Genomic DNA, 23,596 nt, shown 5'->3' on the forward strand with positions numbered 1-23,596 from the left:
TTTCTCATGCCAAAGGCTCAATGATGTGGTCCCACTCTATCAGGAATTTTCTCCATGCTTTTTGGTTCGTGACATCCACCTTCGGTCCTAGAACGAGCATCTTGCTTTGGTCTGCAGGAAGGCCTGGCGGTGATCATTAAGAATGGTTCTTTGGATAATCTCTGGATCTATGGTTATCTTAATGCATGCTCAGAACAGGATGAATTTGTAGTTCACACTGCACAAACAGCTGCCTAGTAGGGGGACACTGGCTCTTCAGCTCTGTTCCATCTCTAACCACCAGTGGTATCTGCCTAGGGTTCTGGGCACTGGCTTGCTCTCAGGAAATTTATGGCCTCTAGCAAAAGTGTTGCCCATCTCTTGTTGGATAAGGGCTTGAAGGCAAACTAAACCTAATTGACCAACAGCTAAATCTGAACATGAAAACCTTCCTTTAAAAGTGGTTCTTTGTGTGATGTGGGGTCTCAGGGCGATCCACTAAGGCCATGAAATCTGCCCCATGATTTCTGAAACTTTTCTTTCCCTGAAACTTTTGACATTTATATATCTCGATATTTTCTCATGACATGAACCGAGACCTTTCGAATTCCTCCAGTGGTGTTAGGGTCTGACACCAATTCTCCTACACCGCTTGGCTGGGTTTCCTATGACTCAATTCAGTTCAGTTCTGACACCGCTACATGGAGTTAATGGGGACTCCACATGTGGAGGGTCCCCAACAAGACGGCCTCTGTCCCCACTTTCAACGCCATCCTCAGGTGGGCTGACACATGTTCAACAAACGGATGGGTGAATTCGCTCAGAAAATACTTACTGATCAATACTACCCTCTTGTCCACTATTCTGGGGGTTGGGGATACAGTGGGGGAATGCCCCAACATGAACCCTTCAGCCAGGGAAAGGGTATGTACGTTGATTTCCTTTTCCCACATGGACACAGCACTCTGGACTTTCCAGAGTTTCTTTTTTATCTTCTGAGTTAGGCTTCTTTTCTATTGCCTGCCTGCGCTACTGCAGAATCAAAATCTTAAGATTCAGAGCAGGGCTCCTGCTGGAGGGAGCAGGGACCCTCGGGAATGACCGGGGGCACAAGTGCGGACATGCCAACATCTGAGAGCGGCGAAAAGCTGCCACAGAAGCAGGATTTAGGCTGCTAGAATTCCATTAGAACCTTTTTTGAACCTGGGATCCCATTCCCAGTGTGGTGAAATCCGTGCACCACTCCGTGGAATGACGTTTTTAAATGCCACGTATGAGTTTAAAGCAAGCCAATGTGAAGGTACCATGTGATTATGAAAATACTGTAAGGTAATCACATTGGATGGTAGAGATGTATGTGTGTGTGGTAACGAGGTAGTGGCTGGGTGTAATGGCTGTTGTGTTGAGGTCGTGACGAGCATCAGTGCTACTCTGAATCTCGGCAGACAGTGGAATGTCATATTAAAAATACCAGACACAAATACCGTTTTACTGCTGTGGTCTGTTGCCAGCATTCAACAGCAACTGGACGCCACCGCTACATTACAGTTAGAGGTTAGTAAAAACAAAGATGGCGCCTTTCCCCCCTTCAAGTTCAAGGACTTCGGAATTCTAGTCTGTTCTCCCTTGTCTGAAGTGTAGCTATAGAACACCTTTTTTTTTTTTTTTTTTTTTTAAAGATTTTATTTATTTGTTTGACAGAGACCACAAGTAGGCAGAGAGGCAGTCAGAACGAGGAGGAAGCAAGCTCCCTGCTGAGCAGAGAGCCTGATGTGGGGCTCGATCCCAGGACCCTGGGATCTGACCTGAGCCGAAGGCAGAGGCTTTAACCCACTGAGACACCCAGGTGCCCCTATAGAAGAGCTTTTTGGGGAGGGGGCTGATCAGTCTGTCTAATAGAGTTCAAGGAACCATACAGTTTACTAACCAACTAGTCTACCACAGTAGTTCACTTCTTCAATGGCTATTTTTTATAGGTTCTTAACAAATGGTACAAAAATGCACTTATTATCAGTTAACTTGTAGCCCCATGCATGCACACATTTATAGAAAAGCAATGGATGAATATGGGTCTGCAGATTTTTCTGGAATAAATAAGGTAAGTTTCAATATACCCTTTTATTGGAATGTGTAAATTATAAAAAAACAAACACACCTGGGTAATGTCAGACCTGAGGATTCTTTTTAAATATCTCATGTGAAGAATACTCATATACTGTTCTAAGGGGGTCCGCACACTCTAGTTAAAACAGACAACCCCGGAAATAGAAGAATAAAAAGAACAGCGACAATGGGTTGGCTAAGTGCCTGGGGGCTACTCTCCTGAGCCAGCCGTGGTCTCTCCCTTTTATCACTGAGTCCCGGGGGTGTGTTCCCCTGGGAGCTCTCACAGGCTTCTTCTGGTCTGGGTCTTAATCTCTGCAAGAGTGGCTGCTACAGGAACTCGAGCAGGGAGGAAGGCAGCCCACTTGTCGGGGTTGGGGGGGTGGTTCACCAGGGTCCCATTGCCATTTTGGGGTGGTCCGTGGTTTCTCACATCTCAATTGTAGAGGCAGAGAGAGATCAGATCTTTCCCAAGAAATCTTCTTGGGAAGAGTTCTCACTTAAAACGACCGTGTCAAAGGTGGTACGGTTTCTTTTCCTTAGGCCTTGGCCTCAGAAGACAACGGTAGATAAATGAGCTCTTCCCCTGTAAAGAAGGCCTCAGGTCATTGAGTTGACAAGCCCGTTAATGAACCTGCCGAAGACCTTTCTTATCAGCGAAGGCTCCTCCTCCCTCGGCAGGAGCGTATTATAGCAGATTAGTAAGTAGTAGAAAACGAAGCCATCAGAGCATGCCGGCCACACAATGGGAAAATAGTTTGGGGGGCCCAGCAACACCTGGGCACGGTTATGCGGCCATTCATCACGAGCGCTTGAAAAGCTCTCCCACATTTGTGTTTGGGTTGTTTTTATTTTTTTCTTTTTGGTGAACTGGCCAACTGCCTGGTGAAAGGAGATAAGGGAAGAAGTCTCTGGTCTAAAGCCCTTGGAAGGTAGATTTCTAGGGCGCCTGGGTGGCTCAGTCGGTTAAGCGACTGCCTTTGGCTCAGGTCATGTTCCTGGAGTCCCAGGATCGAGTCCCGCCTTGGGCTCCTGGCTCCACGGGGAGTCTGCCTCTCCCTCTGACCTCCTCTCTCATGCTCTCTCTCTCAAATGGGTAAATAAAATCTTAAAAAAAAAAAAAAAGATTTCTTAAAAACACTTTGAAAAACAGAAAATGAAACTGAATAGCAGAGGAAAATTATGAAGAATCGAATAACAGAAGGCAAATGCTTAAAAAATGAACTTGAAAATGAACTCCTGAGCAAGACTGCTTCCTGAAGGCATCACATAGAGAACAAGTTTATTGTGGACCCTCCAAACCTTCAAAGTGTTAGGTAGTTGATGCTATGTTTGGAGAGGGGGACTCCCAGATTGCGGACGGGGAGGAGGAGCACCACACACACTCTTCAGGACCACCAGGCTAAATCGTTCTTGAGACATAGTCTTGGTGTGGGGAGGCTTTTTTGTTATTTTTTAAAATTTATTGCTTAGTTTTTAAGATTTTATTTATTTATTTATTTGAGAGAGAGAGAGAGAGAGAGAGAGACAGTATAAGTAGGGGGAGCACTGGAGGGAGAGGGAGAAGCAGACTTCCCGCTGAGCAGGGAGCCCGATGTGGGGGTCTATCCCAAGATCGTGAGATCATGACCTGAGCCGAAGGCAGACACTTAACTGAGTCACCCAGGCACCCCGGGGCTTTCTAGTTATTAAGCTATGTTTTGGAACACATTGAATTGTGCATAAAGACACATTATGGGCAGAGCAACTGCGGAGCAGGGTCACTGAAGGGGGCAGCGCAAGAGGATGCAGGAAAGAGCCGATGTCAAGGTCTCCTGCAGGATGTGCCTGCAGGACCTTTAGGATATTTATGGTGACTACTTTCCTTACACTGCTGAGAGGACAATCCCTTCTTGTTTGCTCCTGAATCCTTGGTTTTGTCTTAACGTTGATATAATTTTATGTTATTGTAGGAAGACATGGAATCAAAAAAAGGTCAGCAACTCCCGGGAAGAGGGTCCAAGCCATAGAACATTCTTTCCTACTAAGGAAGGGTTGGACCAATGGACAAACACTTGCCAAACACCTGACCTTTAAGAGTCTCCTTCCTTTGCCTATGGGCCTTGGGGGAGCTTAATGGCCACTGAGATTCATTCACTGGGGGAAGAAACGCATCAACCCATTAGTTTTTAGGTAAGTGATGCCAAGTTTACTGGCGCTGAAAACAGTTCTAGATATAAAATGCACTTTGTTTTCCAGGGTATTACCACTCTCCGGCAGTCAGAAGATTTCACAACGGGCCAGATATTTCTGTGTGTGAGCGAGTGTATGCCTGAGCGTGTGTGTGATTTCTTTCTTGTTCGATTTCCAAAGCCCTGGCTATATTCACAGTCTTCCAGAAGATCGGTGTCAGGTCACAACCCCAGTGTGAACCGTTACCTCTAGAGAGCAGAGTTTTATCTGGCATGGAAAACTCACTGGTGGGTTTTCTAGACACGTTTATTTGCAGTTCAAAGACAAAATAGAAAACTCCAGAGTGGAAAATGCTACCTTTTAGTTCACACTCTTTTAATCCCTCTGTCCCCATAAAATAAACTTTCTGAAGTGTAAGCAGTGGGAAATAATGTAAACTCTGCAGAAACGGAAAATAAATTAGTTTCTTTCAAACTCGGTGGAGGTCCTTTTACCGGACAGCGAGCTTGGTTGCACACAGAATTTGGTCTTGAACAAAGAATAAATCTTTGGCCTATTTCCCCATTGCTCCCGCGTTGCGTAAGAGGCGTATTTCAAATTCACTTTCTTCTCCAGTGGCAGCAAAAAGGCAAAGAGTAGTCTGTTTTGTGAGCCTGGAAGACAAAAACATGTTTCCGGGGGTTTAAGAACAGCTTTTTACCCTGTGGTGTTAAACTGTTACTAGGGCTCTAAAAAGCTGGAAACTGAAAGAAAATTCGACAGCCAATAAGGGATTCTCTTCACAAGACAAGGCCGGGATCCCTGTCTGGAGTCTTTTTACTTAAGAGCCGCGGAGAAGCCCAGGGTGTGCGACGGAGACCACGCACACCGCAGGCAGCGAGCCGAGCCCTGAGAAGATCAGGCAGAAATTCCAAAATTCTAAATTTGGGCTCTATAGTCTCTAGGATCCTGCTGAGTGAGAACGCTCGGGATTTTAGAGATTTTAGATTAGGAATCCTGTCGCCTTGGATTTCGGTTTCTCTTATGGTTGCCACAGAAAGCGAGGTTGGAAAAATGCATTTAGGGCACAAATGGAAGGGAGAAGGTCTGGACCTTCAAAAACACCTTACTGATGTTGAAGGTTTCTTGTTTCCTCTCAAAGAATCTTAAAACTCCGATGCGGCCGGAACCTGCCATCTGCTTGAAGGAAAAATGGTCTAACTACATTTTACAAAGAATAAACACACACCCGAGTTCCAGAAAACACATGGTCACCACGGCAGCAGGGACTGAAAAGGCGAGTGTTGGGCCTTTACTCTGAATGTACGCATGGAGGAGTCGATCTGTGGGGCCAGGAGTTCACACTGGGCGGGAGAACAGCGCGTCGGCCTCCCACCGACGCGGGAAGGCTCTGGAGCCAGAAAGGATGCTGGCTTAGCTTCAGAACTCAAGACAGTGACGAAGACAGGACACCTGGAACTCGGGATACTTCCCGAGCATCTGATTCAAGTCAGGGAGGTACACAGAAAACAGACGCCCGGCAAGCATAATCATCATTAACAAAAAAATATTTTTTGCGGTGAGGCAGGGAGGTGTTTGCCTGGTGTGCACGGCCCTCCTTCCTTCCCCCCTTAGAGAGGTGGCTGGTCTCATTCAGTGGCTCTGATTCTCCCTGACCTGAGGCTCCGCGAGGCCTGTGCTTCGTGGACTGGAAATAACCCAGGGAAGGCGAGTCTGGGAGGACCTTCCACACCTGTATGTGCTAAAGACCAGCTGATTAGCCGTGTGACCTTAGTATCCAGTGGTTTAGTGTTTAAAGGGGCCTAGAGTATGTGGTTCCAGGTCTTAAGAAAAGGCAGACTGTTGGCGGAAGTACAAAACGTCTGAATACAGATTTTACGAATTGGAAAAGCAATCGCTATGGTGAGAATTTAAAAAGGAGTCGGCTGTTCATTGTTACCCAGTTATTCAGGGAAAAAAACAATTTCAGAATTTTACGAAGACAGAACATATGAAACATTCTATCTTGGTATGGGACTGATAAGAAACCAAAGCATTTCCAAACAAGTTTCTTCTTCTTTTTTGGGGGGGGTGGGGTGGGGGAGGGGGTGAGTGAGCGAGAGAGAGTGTGAGAGTGGGCGGAGGGAGAGAGGGAGAGAGGGAGAGAGAATGTTAACCAGGCTCCACACCCAGCGTGAGGCCCAACTCGGGGCTCGATCTCACAACCCTGAGATCATCACCTGAGCCCAAATCTGGTCGGACGCTTAACTGATTGAACCACCCAGGCATCTCCAAAAAAGTTTCTTTAAAAGGGAGTTAAGAACTTCCCACCTATTAAACTTCAAAATATTCCATTTTAGTTCGACAGAGGTCAGTGAGATGGTAAAGATGGCATCGCTGAATCCGTCTTCACCATCTTTTATTTAAGTGGCCTGGGCTTCCAACTGTGTACTCCAAGGATGGCCCGGGACGACACACTCACTAACCTCTTTCTTGGAGCATAATCATGATCAGTGGTTTTTGAGTGGTTCCTTGAAAAGATAGTCTCTGTGAGCCCTGACTGCTGTTTGTAAGTGACATATCACTGAATCCGACTCCAGAAACGTACATTGCATTGTATGTCCCCTAAATAAAAGTTGAATTAAAAAAAAAAAAAAAAAAAAAAAAAAGGACCCAAAGCACAGAGCCCAGGTGATACCCTCGGGAGCCCCGAAACCTTGTGGTTTATGGACTGGGGATGACAAACCCTGCCCAGAGAGGGCTGCGGCAGCAACCGCACTCAAGATGCATTTATGATTATTTAATATCATCGAACATTTCTGCTCTGAAGGTAGCTCTTTAGGGAGAAATGAGCAGGTATGACACTCTTTTTTGCATGTGCTATTCTATGAAAAACCTTCTTGGTCAATAACAAACATTTAGACGAGAGCTAGAGTCAGTCTGATGCTGGACTCTAGTCAACCACACCTGGGGACAAAGGGGGTACGTGAATTCTTCAGGAAATCTACCGGACTTTATAGTGTCTGCCTGGAGCCCGCTGTGACTCAGCTATAGGGTGAGGGTTCAGAATGAGAAACCAAAAGGGAGGGGAAAAATCCAGTCCGAGTCAGTCACCTTCAAACAAAAGACTAAAGAGTATCGTGGCAGGGTCCAATCCATTGGGACAAACGATGTATTTTAATTAGTTGCGTCTGGTGCCATGGAGAAGAAGGAATCGGGCCCCTCTTCTGACAACAGTGAAGGCACCACAGGGGACCCCGGAAAGGAGCAAGAGCTCAACTCTGGGGACTTTTTAGCATCTCCTGTTCATATGGAGCCTCAAGCCATTTCCTAGAGGGTGAGGTGAGCAGGAGAGCAGAGGGCGGGGGAGGAGCGTAACAGTCGGCAGCAGACGTCAGTCGTCCACGGGGCAGACGGCAGCAGGGGCCACGGAGAGTAGTGAGTGTGCGCTTCCAGCCGAGTGCACGGAAAGATCTGGAGTCTGACCGCCACGGGAGCAGAGCAACCAACCAGACATTTATTTCCTCTTCCGATGCCCAAATCTGTCTCAGTTGACTGTCATCTGAACGTTCACATTTTTATATTTTGTACTTTTAACAGCCACAGGCCTTCAATGTCGGTAGAGGTGGTCCCTGACTGATGTGTGCATGAGGGCACAGGAAACAGAGAGGCTGTCTGTGGGGTCATTATATTGAGGAGTCCCGGGGGCGCCTGGGTAGCTCAGTCGCTAACCCCTCAGCTCATGATCCTCAGGTCCTGGGATCAAGTCCCGCATCAGGCTCCTTGCTCACTGGGGTGTTTGCTTCTCTCTCTGTCTGCCTCTGTCTCTCCCCCTGCTTCTGCTCTTTTGCTCTTTCTCTCATATAAATAAAATCTTAAAACAAAACAAAACAAAACAACAGAAACAACAACAAAGAGTCCCCGAGAAGGAATGTTTGCTTTGTACGGTGGTGTTCTTCCATGACACCAGATCTGTTTTCGGGGATGCAAGCAAGGGTCAACTGATAGTGTTTGAACCACTGCCCAGCGAGCCTAGAAATGGCATTGGGCAGCTCACAAGAGGAGGCTTGGAGGAGTGAGTGGGAAGGGAAAACATTCAGTGAGAGACAGCCCTGTTATAAAAGAGCTTGGGCAAAGTCATCGCTTTTAATACCCAAATAACTGTCTTTTGTTAGAAAAAAAAAATCACCCGATGACCCCCAAATTACAGGTCTGCTCAAATAACTGGTTGGCATCTTCTAGAACAGGCCAAAGTTCCCTTGCCTGTAAGTTTGGCTTGGCTGTAAGGACCGGGTGAGCGAGTGAGCAGATCCCGGAGGAGCCTGGGCCTTCAGGTCTATCAGCTGTGCCGCAGGAGCACGCTGCTGGCCTCCCCGGGCCAGAGTTTTCGTGGCACCGAAATAAAACTGCTCACCTCGCTGGGCTGATGCCAGCATGACATGCGACAGGGAGGGTGAAGCGACCGGTGCCAGCCATAGGAGGAGTGGCGGGGCGGAGCAGGGGAAAGAGCCCTGTGGGTCCTGTGGGTCGGGGCCACTGCTCGGCTGCCAGCTCTCAGCACGCAGGGGAAGCGCCTGCCTCCAGGGGGCGCTGTGACCACCCAGGCGAAGGGTTAGCACCCGGCTGGGCACGCCAAGGCGATCTGCACAGGCCAAGCTCCTGGCCTCCATCCCTTGCTCGAGCTTTCAGTAAACCCCGAGGGAACACAAGCCTAAGGATCTAAGTGTCCATGACAGCAAAGTGACGGACGTGTCCCTGGGCGTTACCTGAGTCTTAACTGCAATGATGAAGGCATAATTGGGTTTTTAGCACCTTCTTGGAGGACAGATGAAAACGGACCCCAAGGGTGGGAAGTACTGTCCATGAGAGACGAAGGGCGACACACACTTGTTCTGGGGAGAAGTGACACACGGCAGCGGCAGGGCATGACGGGTTCTGGACGCGAAACACATACTGCCACCCGAAGACCGAACGACACCATCATCCAGGCTCCCGTCCACAGGTTTCCTGGGTACATCAGTCCCCCTGGGTTCCTTTGGTGGAGTTTTCTTTTTCCAAAATGACACAGATGTGAACCGTGGTTGTGGTTCGAAGTGAACACAGCCCCCGCTCCTCGGGGACAAACACATCCAGTCACCACCGAACACCACACGCCGACCCCAGACGCCTCCGCACCTGGGGTTAAGGTGACTTCACAGAGGCCCGGTCGCCACCTTTCTCGTCACAGCCTAGCTCTTCGGCGTCTGTTAGGAACGAAGACTCACACAAGAAGAAAGCCACGTCCCCACGCTGACTCCTGCGGGAATTCTGTCTGCCTGGCTCCGGGCCAGCACTCAGGCAACCGGAGAAAACGGTCTTCAGGTCAAGTCAGCCCGTCAGGCAGGCCCGCGGGGTGCCGGCAGCGGGGAGGGGTGCCGGGCTCGGGAACAGCGACAGGAGCGAGCGCGGAGACTGCACGGGGGCCGTCTGGGAAAAGGAATGTGGCTTGAGAACATGGGGAGGACACCTTTGATGTATGGGATGAAGAAAAGCAGCCTCGAGCCTTGACAACGGCTGAGGGGAGTCTTCCAGGCGGCACGGCCCGGGAGGGAGACAGGAGTAAGACTAGGGACCCCCCACTGCTCAGGGCTGCCTACGGGAGCTCCAGCTTGAGCCCAGTCCCCTTAGGCTGCGTGGACCCTGAGAGGTCAAGGGGTCTCATTTCGGCTGCTCTGTCCTTCCTATGGCTCACTGGGCCCTCTGCGGTAGAGGACCTGTCCTGTCTCCATGTGTCTGTCCAGTGGTATAAGAGCCAAATGTCCCTGTCAGGTCCACGCTGAGTGTGACATGTTAGATTGTCCCCGACTAGACAGGCCGAAGTCCTGACCTCCAGGACTGAAGCCGGCAAAGGTCTCTATAGATGTCACTGAGTGAAGTGGCGGTCAGTGAGGTGGGCCCTGATGCCATGTGACAGGAGCCCCTGTGGGAAGACAGAGCGACACACAGGGAGTAGGCCTCGGCCGTGCAGGCGGAGACGGAGCGGTGTGGCTTCAGCAGAGGGACGTCAAGGGTTACTGGCAGCTTCCAGGAGGGAAAAGAGGCCAGCAGGAGGGAGAAGAGTCCAGTCCAGAGGGGGCAGGACTAGGCTGACACCTTGACTCCGGATGTCTAGCCTCCAAGAACACGGGAGAAACCACTCCTGTTGTTCTGAGCTGTCCTGATGTGCGACGTGGTGACAACAGCCCCACAGGGAAGGAATGCACCCCGATTCCTCCGTCAGGGGAGTCTGCCTCTGTGCCGAGAGAGGGGTGGTCAGAAGCTTGAGTTCGGCTTTTAAAATGACCGCAGACACAGCAGTCTCCGCGGGGCGGATTTGCCTTCCTCGGCTTTGGCTATGCCCGGGCGGTGCGGCCTGGAGCACACGGGCCTCCAGACCCGGGGTCAGAAGGTCAACAGCAGCCTAGGGCTCTGTCATGTGCCTACGCCTATGTCACTGCCCTCACAGGCACTTCCTCACGCAGCCAGAGTCATTTTATCATCTTCATCTTCATCACATGCGGAAGGGCAAGGGCAGGACAAGAGGGAAGGAGCACACGCATCAGCTTCGATTCTGACACTCTGTTCTGGCGACTCTGTCACTAGCAGCCGTGGCGGGTAAGCTCGGACTGTGCCTCAGTGTCAATGAAACCCGAGCCCGTGCGAGCCGTGCCCGTGAGAGCATGTCATACCCGGTGTGCGGTGCTGTCCGTGGTCGCAGGTGTCGCTGTGGGCTGCGACGGGGGTGGTGGGCCACGTGAGTAAGGGTGGGCACTCTGCCAGCTTTAATTCTGGAAATATTCTTTTTATGAGTTTACAATGTTCTTTTTTTTTTTTTTTTTTAAGATTTTATATATTTATTTGAGACAGAGAGAAAGCAAGAGACAGAGCATGAGCGGAGGGAGAGGGAGAGGCACACTCCCCGCTGAGCAGGGAGCCCAACTCGGGGCTTGATCCCAGCACCCTGGGATCGTGACCTGAGCTGAAGGCAGATGCTTAACTGACTGAGCCACCCCTATAAGGTTCCTTTTTTTGTGGCAAGAGATGCCTTCAACAAATCTATACCCAGAGGGGACATAATGTGACTTGTGCTGCAAAGGAGCCCATCTAACTGCATATCCACCTCTAGGAGTGGCCCAAGCCACAGGCTCTTATTACGCAGGAATTCACAGTAACCAAGTCAGGAGACGACCTATCAGACCGCGTTTTGTAGTACATACTAGAAAACCCAAACAAAATAAAACTAAAAAGTATTTGGGGGTGGGGGAGAAAAAGCCAGTAGAAGGCACAGCAGCCTACCTGAGTCAGGTCCTGCAGAAGCTGGGTTCATTTAGAACAAGCCTTTAACTTGCTCGGTTTCTGTATCAAGATCTATATCATAGAAGCACGGCCGGGTCGGCAGTCCTGGCATGGTGCTCATCTAGGGGAAAAAAGAAAACACGCTCTCTTAGCAGATGCTGCAAAGCGATCACTCCAAACACGGAACACGGAATGGCCAGAATTCCCTATGTGACTCAACGCGGCCGTCCTACCTTTAGGTTCCGTACGCCTGTACTCTTTTTTTTTTTTTTAAAGATTTTATTTATTTATTTGACAGACAGAGATCACAAGTAGGCAGAGCAGCAGGCAGAGAGGGGAAGGCAGGCTCCGTGCTGAGCAGAGAGCCCGATGCGGGGCTCCATCCCAGGACCCTGAGATCATGACCTGAGCCGAAGGCAGAGGCTTTAACCCACTGAGCCATCCAGGCGCCTGCACCTGTACTCTTTAAATTCACCACCTGCTATTTCAATCTTTGTTCAGGAAATGGAATAGAAGAGGCAGATGTCCGCCTCCTGGAAACAGAGACCACTTCCCTCCCACCACGGCCACACAGCACATCTCTGCGATGCTGATTTCCAAACCCTTTCTTTCTAAATCACATCCTTAAAAAAGTTGAGCCCCTTCAGATGAAGGGGCCGGTGGGAGAGGGTGAACCAAACAACAGCTTCCTCCTCACCCCAAGACACGTTTTTGTAAAACCTACAACTCGTGGAGGGCAGCAGGGAAACCTAAGACCAGTAACTGAGGTTTACGACACACCAGACGCTGGGCCAAATTTCCCTTTTTTGACTCTTCCAACAACCCTGTGAGGTAGGCACTTTCCTTATTTCCATGCCACGAGGAAGGAGGCCAAGGTTTACAGAGGCTAAGCCACTTGTCCAAGGTCACAGGTGATAAGCCACAAAATGGGAAACTGGACTCCAGGCCCACCTCAGATGACTCACTGAGCCGCCACCATGGCCGCCGGACCACTCTGTGGGTTTGTGGGTTTTACACGGCTAACTGAGTTAAGTCCCTGGCCACGCTGAGAAGTAGGTACTGATTTCAGCCCCACTTTCTGGAGAAGACAGAGGGCATTCAGGCACAAAGGCAGGGGCTCGAGGACATCCAGCACGTCAGTGGGGGACACAGGATTAAACCCAGGCCCCGGCTCCTCGAAGCTTTGCCTCGCTCTGTCCAGATCAGGGTTTAGCGAAGTTTGTCTCTGCCCCCTTGCACCAGAAACCCTTGGCATCCTGGGGAAAACTGCTGACTCCCTGGGTGACTCACACACTAAAACACGGACAAGGACCTAGATTGTGAGGCTCCTGGATGATCTACTCCTTATTATTTCAGTTTTTCCTACTATGCTTTAATATTGCACTTTTCACAGCAAGGATGCTCAGAAAGCAGTGCAACACCGCAGTCCTGTGGAGGAGACACCTGGGACTGTGCTTGGCTTTGCTCTTTGAGGATGATGTGCTGTGCCCTGCAAAACTCTTGCCCGTTCTGGCCGGAGACCATTCTAGTGAGCCGAGGCTGTGTAACAGCCAGCACTTACAGCTCCACAGTCCGCCCACGTCTTCCCACCTGGCAACGAGCTCAGCTCTCTCACTTGCTTGGGCACTGACTTGGCATCTCCCCCTCTGCCATGCACCACGCCGTACACCCCCTGTCCATGATGCTGCCAGCCTCTTGCTGCTCATACACAGGTCTGTGGACCAGAAGCATCGACATCACTGGGAGCCTCTTTGAAACCTCAAATCTCAGAACCTGTCTCAGGCTAGCTGAATCAGAATCTGCAATTTCAGCAACACTCCTGTGATGCGTGTGCATGTAACCATTCGAGAAGCATCGCTTGGACAACGTGGCCAGGGAGGCCTCCTTTTGCACTGGGAAGGAGGCTCCCCCTCATAGAAGCGGTGAGGAGGAGGGGCCCAGAAACACTTGCTGCACCTGACAGCCGTGCCCCCGTTGGCCTGGCTAAGCCACTGCTCCCCGAGAGTGCAGTGAGGGGGCCACGGGGCATGCTCCCTGTGCAGCTCAATGTACTGACACCTCGTTGCGCGGTGGTGAGCTCCTGTCTTATACCTGCATGGGATTGCGCTTTAGGTATGTTGTGGGCGGAAAATGCTTCTGAGGCAGGCCTGGAGTACGGCTACCATTCGTTAACAGGTCTTGGAGAAAACATGCTCTGCGTTCCGAACAATTAGCTGCAAATAAAGTTTTGGCACACGGCCTGCTCCCTGTTTTCAAACTCCACTGATGTGGACAGCGACGTGTCCTTGTTAAGTTCCTGTCCCCAGTGGAGCAGTACTATTTTTCTGTGGTTGCTATCGTGGCTGCACATATTCGGAAGGACCCCAGGGAGAAACCCAGGCTCACTCTGCTGGCACCGGACAGGAAACACAGAGGCCACTGGTGGCAACGGTTGCTACTTGTTGCCAGTCGTCCGTGTCCAAGTCCCCGCAGGGACGTCATAGCCATTTTCCTGCCTAACTTCACTCCAGTGTGGGCCCTTGGCGATGCCTTCCCAATGTGTGCAGGCATGTGGATCTGGGCAAAGGAATGAGCAGTTTATAGCTGAAGAAATGACGGATCATTTTCAGTCACAGTGATGCTGCCCCAGCCTGTGAATCAACTCTGGAGGTCAAAGGCACATTTAGCCCTAAGAACGTCACCCAGTCGGCTGCTGGTCGGCTGCTTTGCCAACTGCCAAGCTACTGGGCCCAGAGCAAACTTCGGTGGGGGGCAGGCCTGCCTCCACACACGGTGAGAAGGCCCAGGAAGAACCCAGTGCAGTGTGCGTGGCTCACCTGACCAAAGCCACTGTGGCGGCTTCTGCTGGAGGCAACACAACTCTACTGCCTGCTTGTCTGTGCTCTTTTTCTTGATGTGAAAGTTCCACACTTCCTCATTAACTTTTTTAGCTAATATCAGCAAAACAGAGGCTGGCAAAGGTAGAGTGCAGCTCATGTTGTTCCTGGCGCTGGCCTACTGGCTGCAGTGAAGCCAAACACGCATCTTTTTGGTCATTCTGATGCTTTCAGAGCAAAACAGGGAACAAAAAGGAGCCATGATAGTAAATGCTGGGAGGTGTGAAATATGTTTCCTCTCTTTTCAACCCATATCTCTCAGATGGGGGAAAAGAAGTTCAATCAGAAGACTCCCATATTCCTTTCCAAATACGCAACTGTCATTTCCAAGAATCAGGACCAGCAACACAGACAGGAAGGTACACGGTCTGAAGAGACAAGGGACTCCCTGCCCCATGGACAGAGAGCTATCCCCCGGGAAATCTACCTTTAAAATAAAACTTCTCCTGCTGAGCAGACACAATATGGAATGATGTTAATGAGACCTAATGCACTCACATCAAATTCTCTCCGACTATAAAACGCTGTTATCAAGGGCTTGTGGCCCCAGATAAGAGTCAGAACTGTAGTATGGGAAAGAAAGAATTTGGAAAGCCCTTGGGAGTTGACCTCTGGCCCCTTGCCTGGGGTCAGAGGTGATCTGTGTTGACTTTATTCGTGCATCCTCTAAGGAGGCCCCCGGCTTAAAATAACGGGGGAGCCACTAAATTGTACTTACTTGTCACGCTGCATTAATGGATTCTTTTACAAAGGCTGAAAAACATGGGCTTTTGCCCTTCATGACCCCAATTTTAACTACAACAAAGCTTCCAAATCCTTACTGATTTTGGGTTAAGCTTATTTTGTAGAAACGATGAGTTCTGTAATGTAAACATATGTTAAACCTAAAGAGAAACTCATATCCTTATAAGTAGCCATTGTAAGTCAAAGAATATTCTCGGCATGAGTAGAAAAATGACCACGAATTCTGTTACTTGAAGTGATAGAATTGTAAAGTTCTACTTAACCAACATATTGTTGTAGTTTTGTTGTGTCTGCGTAATTTTTTGACTTCTCCTTAAATCTACTACTTTTTTTTTTTTTTAAAGATTTTATTTATTTATTTGACAGACAGAGATCACAAGTAGGCAGAGAGGCAGGCAGAGAGAGGAGGAAGCAGGCTCCGTACTGAGCAGAGAGCCCGACACGGGGCTCGATCCCAGCACCCTGGGATCACAACCCAAGCCGAAGGCAGAGGCTTTAACCCACCGAGCCACCCAGGTGCCCCAAATCTACTACTTTTATACTGAATAAATCACCCAGTTTCATTTTGGTTTAGAAAGAAGCACTTTTACTCACAACTATTTATTTTATTCTTATAATTCAAGGCGGAATCCCTTCTACACACTTCTTCCCTTCCTCCAAGAGATGACAGAGCACGGTTGGTAAAAATTTAAGAATCGAATGCAATGGTTAACTATCATGGTTAACTACAATGGTTAACTACATTATGATATAACTTAAATAAAAAGATTCTTATGAAATAATAACTCAAAAATGTAAATTCCTTATTCAGCCGAAGTAGTTTCCGAGCTGTAACTGTAGTGTCCTCTGCTTCTCAACCTTTTGGCTAAGATCAAGCTTAAAGACAGTGCCTGGCAATATCAAGCCTCAATAAATACTTTTTAAAATAGATGAGTAAAAGTGGAGGATAATTAGGAAATTAGGATAATGAGTGAATTAGGAAACAAGCAAAAAGAAACGTTCTTGAGGATGGGGTTTTTTCTTTGTTTCTTCCCTTTGTCTTTGAATACGAAATAAGCTACTCTAGGATGAAGCATAAGGAAAAAATGGTGGAGTGTAGACGTCCAGTGACTGAAATAGAGGGGTATGAAAAATCACTTTTATAAAGACAGATATTGCTGCTACGACTGGAATTTCCATTTGCCTGACTTGGCGGAGATGGATGTTCTGGGATTTTTTTCCTGGGCTTTTAGGTAACATTCACCGGCACAGCTCAACCACATTCCAAACGTGATCTCTGGTTTAGTGGCTAGAGACACTCCGAGATCGCAGGGGTGTGTCCTGCTGGGGGCCCATGAGGTCCTGTTCCTGTGCGAAGGGATGAGGTGTGTTCCATTCAACTCAGCAACCTGTGTGGAGAGCTCACTATGGGGACACAAAGGTGACCGGGACCTGGTCCCCACTCCCAGATGGACAGACCAATAAAGCAGACCACTGGGCTATTTTGGACCAAGTCACCTTACTTTTTAGTTAAAAAAATTTTTTTTCATTCTATGATTTTTATATAAAAAGAATTTTGTGTAATAAATTCTTAATGTATGACTTTCTAAGACGTAAGTCATGTTCGGTTTCTCTAAACATTACCATATTGTGCTCACATATCGTGCCAGGATTACACAGCTGAGATTACTCTGATTTATGTCCGTGGCCTTGAACAAAAGAATGAGCAAGCACAGTTATTTTCCTCATCTTTTGTGAGGGGCGATTATCACTTTCTTTTAGAAGTAGGAAGTTAGTCCCTAACTAACTTTTCTTTCCATTTTTAAAAATCTACTTAAAAAATATTTTAAATATAAAAGTTAAAAAAAAAAAAACACAGTAGAAATAAAAGGCAAAGTCCTCCTGTCCTCATATGCTTCCCAGACAGAAGTCCTGTAGACAATTTCTTGTGTCAACTCCTGAGTAAGTTTCTCTTCCTTATTCAAGACATGTGTCTATACAATGTATACGTCTATCATTTGGTACAGAAAACGGATAATGCCTCATGGACAATTCTGAAATGTGATTTTCAGGGAGATTAACACTGAAAAAAGGTAACTGGTGAAATCCCACCCCCAAACAAGGGAATTTCACTGGAGTGTATGAGGAAAGAGCTGTCACTAACACATTCGACACCTCAAGTCTACGGGCCTGACTTCTGGAAAAGGAGAGATGGCGGGAGTCCTTTTAGAGAGAAACAAAGATACATGTGTCGCAGGATCTGACCCACCAGACGTACACAAAGAAAAGGGAAGAAATTCTGCAACATTTCTGCAGTGCCTCTGGCATCAGCTACAAAGTTCACATTACAAAGGACTAAGAGTTTGAGTTGAAAGGCTTTGAGAAGTCTCCCCTGACTCCAGTATTTTTTCCTGTATTTGTTCTGAATGCAAGGATGGCACTCCTTTTTTTTTTTTTTTTTTTTTTTTTTAAAGATTTTATTTATTTATTTGACAGAGAGAAATTACAAGTAAGCAGAGAGGCAGGCAGAGAGAGGAGGAAGCAGGCTCCCTGCTGAGCAGAGAGCCCGATGCGGGACTCGATCCCAGGACCCTGAGATCATGACCTGAGCCGAAGGCAGCGGCTTAACCCACTGAGCCACCCAGGCGCCCAAGGATGGCACTCCTTAGTTAGCTTTCTGTCTGCGGCTATCGGGGGAATGGGCTCACGCTGGCTTGCTCAGTAACACGATGTCCTTCCAGTCCCCATTGCCTGGAAGCTCAGAGGTGGCCACAGAAGGCTTGGCTGGGTCCTGTAGCCCCCCAGGTTTCTTGCTCCTGTCCTCTGGGTGTTGGCCTCATCCTCAGGCTTCTTGCTGTGTGGGCAGCTCTAGGCCAAAGGACTCATACCCCAAAACATCCAAGCAAGTAGAAATGTTTTTTTTTTTCTTTCTGGATTCGTTTATTTATAAATTTTCAAATTAGTAACTTGGTGCCCTGACAACGCTAACGGGGACACCTGTGACGTCATGTGCATTAGCACTTAACACGCATCGTACCCCATGTACTTCCTATGACCCTATAAGGCCGGTGGAGCCTTTCGGCCCTGAGCCCCACTTTGCACATTGGGAAAACAAGACATGTAAATGCATAATAAGGTGCCTCAAGTCTGGTAGCCCCACCCGTGACCGTAACTGCAGAGCACTAAGCCCTCTTCTCTCCCCCGCACTGAGTTCCTTGCCCCTGGGTGGTGGCAGGTGTGCTGCACCAGGAACTGCTGGAACCGCACCAGGAACAGCCGGGAGCCACTGTCGTGATGGAAATCGACCAGTCCTACGGAGCTACTGATTTCTCAGCTACGGCATTGAGGTAAGTAAATGTACATGTAAAGTAAACTCAGCTACTTTACAACTTTCACCTGGATTCTTTTTAAACAATAACAATTTATTTAAGGACATGTTACACGGCTTACGCTTGCAGTAGTATCTTTCCAAATTACATTTTAAAAATCTAGTCAGAGGGGTTAGCAGTGAGGAAGTCATATCCTTATGGCTGTTAAAAAAATCTCCAGGGGCACCTGGGTGGCTCAGTGGGTTAAAGCCTCTGCCTTCAGCTCAGATCATGATCTCAGGGTTCTGGGATCGAGCCCCACATCGGGCTCTCTGCTCAGCAGGGAGCCTGCTTCCTCCTCTCTCTCTGCCTGCCTCTCTACCTACTTGTGATCTCTATCTGTCAAATAAATAAAATAAAATAAAATAAAATAAAATACAAAAATCTCCAAAATGACACACATACAGTAACGCCAAGAGTTTTCTTCTTCTTTTTTTTTCTCTCAAGATCTTATTTATTTATTTGATAGAGATCACAAGCAGGCAGAGAAAGGGGGGGAAGCAGGCTTCCTGCTGAGCAGAGAGCCTGATGTGGGGCTCGATCCCAGGACCCTGAGATCATGACCTGAGCTGAAGGCAAAGGTTAACCCCCTGAGCTACCCAGATGCCCCAAGAGTTTTTTTTTTTTCCTTAAAAACAACAGGCTTGCTACTGTTTAAAGATCATCTGTGAAACGTGGATTATGTAATCCCCTCTAAAAAGTGTAAAAACCATTATCCACTGGAATAAATGAAAAGCCACATCAACTTTTACTTAAACATTTCAGGAAAACTATTTCATAACTATGTCTGGAATTTGTTCTGGTAACTAATTTTAGCGGGATGGCAAATTCTAAAATAGACAAATCTAAAGCTAACTGGGGATCAACTGGTCGGTTTCCCTGTCACTTGCAGACATCATTTTTATCCATTACCAAAAAGATCTGTGAAAACCATGATTACACGGGTGTAGCAATGGCCTCGAGACAGTCGTGTGGCCTCCCCTGGGGCCCATGAGGATGGGCATCCTTGGTAGCAAGGCTCTCAGTGGCAGTCGGGGGAGTAGCAGTGACCCACTTAAGACTGGGGTGTGGTGGGAAGTTCTCCACGCCTGTAGGACTTGTGGGCTCTGGAGTGAGTTACTTCACTGAGCCTTGGTTCTTTATCCGGAAATACAGTCTGAATATCAAAATATCTACGTTACAGGGTCTATTTCAAAACTCAAACCAGATAAGGGAAGGACCCTAGTTTAGTTCTTCCCACACAATCAATTGTTACTGTCATTTTATTATAGAATGGACAACCGTGACGGTCTCCTGACGTGAATGTGTTGTAAGTTATTTATGGTAGACACAGGAGAAGGAAGTTTGAACACTGTTCTGATCTAGGAGGAATTATAGATTTATAAGAAAAAAACGTTTGATGGGTTGGCAAGATTTCCTCCTACCTATTCTGGCTCTGGAAACGATTTTAGAAGCTGGGCTTTCTGGTCTTCCTACTTATGATAATCAAATCTAAAGCTAACCCCACAACAGTTCCGCCCTAAAGAACGCAAGCAAACAAGGACTGCTCTTACTGAGGACAAATCTTTTCAAGGAGATGCCTCTAGAAGCGTGGTGATGACCGGACAGCAGGCAGGACTTTAATCTGAGCTGAGTGGGTTGGAAAGGAAGTCCCCTGTGTCTGCGGGGGCGGGGGCACGTTCGGTCCTCAGCCAGCTGACCCACAAGTGGCAAGCCACGACAACCTCCAGCAGCGCTGGCAAAACAAACGAACTGAATGATGCTTCACCGCTTGGAAACTCGGTATTGAGTCATCCAATTCTGGTTTCTGGGAAGCTCGTCATCTGAAAACTAAGCCTGATGCTCTGATGGTTTTCATCCCAAGGTCCTAACGGTTCTCTTTATTCTGTAACCCACTTAAAGGGGAGAGAAGAGGCAGGGGAAGGGGTGAACAGGGAGGGGGAAGGCAGGCGTTGGGGATGAAAACCGCTTTTACTTAGCTGGTCTGGTCTTTCTCCCCCTGGAGCTTGTTACAGACAGAGCCGCCCCCGCCATTTAGTCTCTCCCTCTTGTCCTTGCCCTGCCCGACCCCTCCGACCCCCTTGGAGCTCCTCTGCAGGGATAATAAGCTCCTGCAGCAGAGAAACATAGCAGGATGGAGGGAACCTGTGTCCGTTTCTTTAAGGGCCCCTTTATGCTGCTCTGGGGACAGAGGCAGAGTGGGGGGTCTGGGGAGCCCGCTGGGAGGAGGGGAGGGTTGGGAGCTGTCTCCTCCCAGGCCCGGCCTTGCCCCCGGAATTATTCTAAATACTAGGGTTTGCCCTTGTTCTGCAGATTTTTTTTTTTTTTTTGGTGAGGTGGTTCCAATCAGATGCTGGCGGGGGACCCAGGAGCTCAGACGGGGTCTCTGTAAGGCATGTGATGGGCTGAATTGTGCCCCCCACCCCATGTGGTGAAGGCCTCTGCTCCAATAGCACTAGCTGGAGCCAGGGCTTTGAGTCAATGAGGTCCTGCGAGCTGGGCCCCAATCCAATAGCACTGGTGTCCCTGTGAGTGGAAGAGCCACCAGAGACCCATGCACACAGAGGGAAGGCTCTGGAGGACGAGGCTACCCGAAAGCCAAGAAGGGGGCCCTCAGGAGAGACCACCCTTCCGACACCTTAGCCTTGGACTTCTGGCCTCCAGAGCTGTGAGGGAATACCTCCTGCTGCTCAAGTCCCCCGGTCCCTGCTACTCTGTGGTGGTGGCCCAAGTGGGCAGACACGCCGTCCTTCTGCGGGTAATTCCGTCCCTCGGCACCCTTTCCTGCAGGTCAACAGAACACGTTTTTCTTCCGTCACTTTCCCCGATGCCAGGATTGTTAGACTGTCCTAACTCCACTGCGTGCCAAGGCTTCTCTAAACAGGACCTTTCTTTTCACGGCCAAGGCCAGACGATCATTACCAGACTGCGTGCTCGCAGCCAGTGCCCGGGCGGGACACACCCCGCTGCCCAGACCTGCTTCCTCTGGGTTGACACTGTGCAAGAAACAGAACTCGGCGCAGCTAAGCTTACCTGCATCTTTCACAATGCCTGGCCCCGCCCCTCCTGTTTCTCACCCACCCAGAGAACATGTGCAAACCAAGGCCACCCGCTAAGAGAGCGGGATGACAGATACCCCCGTTAAATTCAATTTTTATCGAAGTAAACCACAGACGCAGCTTAAAAGGTCCCATGGTCCCTTCAAGGCATCCTGAGAGGACAGTCCCCCTCTGCTGCCGCCCTCCAGCCCTTCAGCAGCGTTTCCACTCCAGAGGACGCCTCTCCCCACTCCCAGTTTTGCTTGTTCCTGTTCCCTGCGTGGGATTTTGCAAGGTCCCTTAGTACCTGTTGGTTTGTGCTATAGAAGGTGAGGATTGAGTTCTGTTACATCGACCATGCATGTACTCCTCTCCCCATCTCTCCAAGGCACACCTGTCGCTACCTCCGGTTAGCTCAGGGCTTCCTGGATTACAACCATGACCCCGAGTGAGGCCATCCTGCATATTCCCAACGCCCGGCCGTTCCGGGACAGCTCCCACCTCTCCCTAGATAGAAACTGTCTGGCCTGAGCTCGGCCTGCTCTGTGCCCGTCATTCACACACCAATACCCTGGCTGGAACTCGGGGCCCCCCTTCCTGAGGCCACGCACACCATGAGCCTCCCCTGCAGCCCAGCAAACAACCATCTGGTGGGAGCTCTTCGCCACGATCCTGAGGCCTCCCTTCCAGTCCTTTCTATTGTCTGGTCCTGTCTGCTGACCCCACACTGCAGCAGACGGACCCTCAGGTGACTTCTAGTAACTGCTTCCTCATGGTGAGACCTGTTGCTTGCCCTTAACCAAGAGAATGCGGTGGAGGCAATGCGCTTCGTATCTCCGCCCCCACGGGCTTGCAGCAAGTACCATGTTACCAAGGGGCTGAGAAGGCCACGAAAACCACATGTCGCCTCCAGCTGATGGCCAGTGCATCGCTGGGCCCTCTGTCCTCCAACTGCAAGGAACTCTAATCTGCTAATAACACTTAAGCGTGAAGAGGGGCACCAGCCCGAGATGAGACCACAGTCCCAGCTCAAACCACTACCGTGGAGACCACTGTCCCAGCTGAAGCCACTACCTTGGCCTGAAGGAGGAAGCTTTGCTTGTCCGCGCCTGGACTCCTGATCCATGACAACTGAGACCTAACAGATGTGTACTGTTTTCAGTTGCTAAATGTGTGGAGTTTGTTACATGGCATAGAAAATAGAAAATCGATATACGTATCTTCCTCTTTTAAACAACTTTTCTCTTGTTTTTCTATTTGCTGCAACTTTTATTTATTTATTTTTAAAGATTTTATTTATTTATATGACAGAGAGAGATCACAACTAGGCAGAGAGGTGGGGATGGGGGAGGGGGAAAGCAGGCTCCCTGCTGAGCAGAGAGCCTGACGTGGGGCTCGATCCCAGGACCCTGGGATCATGACCTGAGCTGAAGGCAGAGGCTTTAACCCACTGAGCCACCCAGGCGCCCTGCAACTTTTATTTTATTGTTATTATTTTACTAGAGAGAGAGAATGTGTGTCCATGTGTGTGCGGGGCGGTGGGGCGGGGGGCTAGCTGGTGAGGAGCAGAAGGAGAGAGAGAATCTCAAGCAGACTCCACACTCAGCGCAGAGCCCAATGCAGGGCTCAATTCCATGACTCTGAGATCATGACCTGAGCCAGAATCAAGAGCTGGGTGCTTATCTGACTGAGTCACCCAAGCGCCCCACTGCAACTTTATTTCAAAAACTGAATTATTTAGTAACTTGGCATACAATAAGCTGCACGGGTTCAAGGTAAAGTCTGCTGCATGCCATTGCAAAACAAGTTGCTCTAAGCATTTATATACAGACCTTTATAGGTTTCATTTCTTTTGAGTAAATAATTAGGAAAGGACTTATTTATTCATTTTTTGGTCATACGGCAGGTATGTTTAATCAAAAGGATCGGTTTATTTTCTGAAGGGGCAGTGCAGTCACGCATCATTCTAGCAGCTTAGGAGAGTTCCAATTGTTCCCAATCCCTGGATATTTGGTATGGTCAGTTTTTTAAAAAATTTTAAATT

General features: G+C 48.9%; 1 protein-coding gene across 1 annotated transcript in view; it reads right to left on the reverse strand.

Annotated features, from left to right (window-relative positions):
- Positions 1–4,612: 4,612 nt before the first annotated feature.
- MTHFD1L (methylenetetrahydrofolate dehydrogenase (NADP+ dependent) 1 like) overlaps positions 4,613–23,596 on the reverse strand; it is a 184,260-nt gene continuing 165,276 nt past the window's right edge. The window contains exons 27-28 of the mRNA XM_059176779.1: positions 11,548–11,668; positions 4,613–4,907 (exon numbers count right to left, since the gene is read on the reverse strand). Of these exons, the coding sequence (XP_059032762.1) occupies positions 11,579–11,668 (90 nt within the window). The 3' untranslated portion in view covers positions 4,613–4,907; positions 11,548–11,578. The remainder of the gene's footprint in view (positions 4,908–11,547; positions 11,669–23,596) is intronic.

The sequence above is a fragment of the Mustela lutreola genome, chromosome 6 (assembly GCF_030435805.1).
Source record: "Mustela lutreola isolate mMusLut2 chromosome 6, mMusLut2.pri, whole genome shotgun sequence".
In the NCBI taxonomy this organism is placed as follows: domain Eukaryota; kingdom Metazoa; phylum Chordata; class Mammalia; order Carnivora; family Mustelidae; genus Mustela; species Mustela lutreola.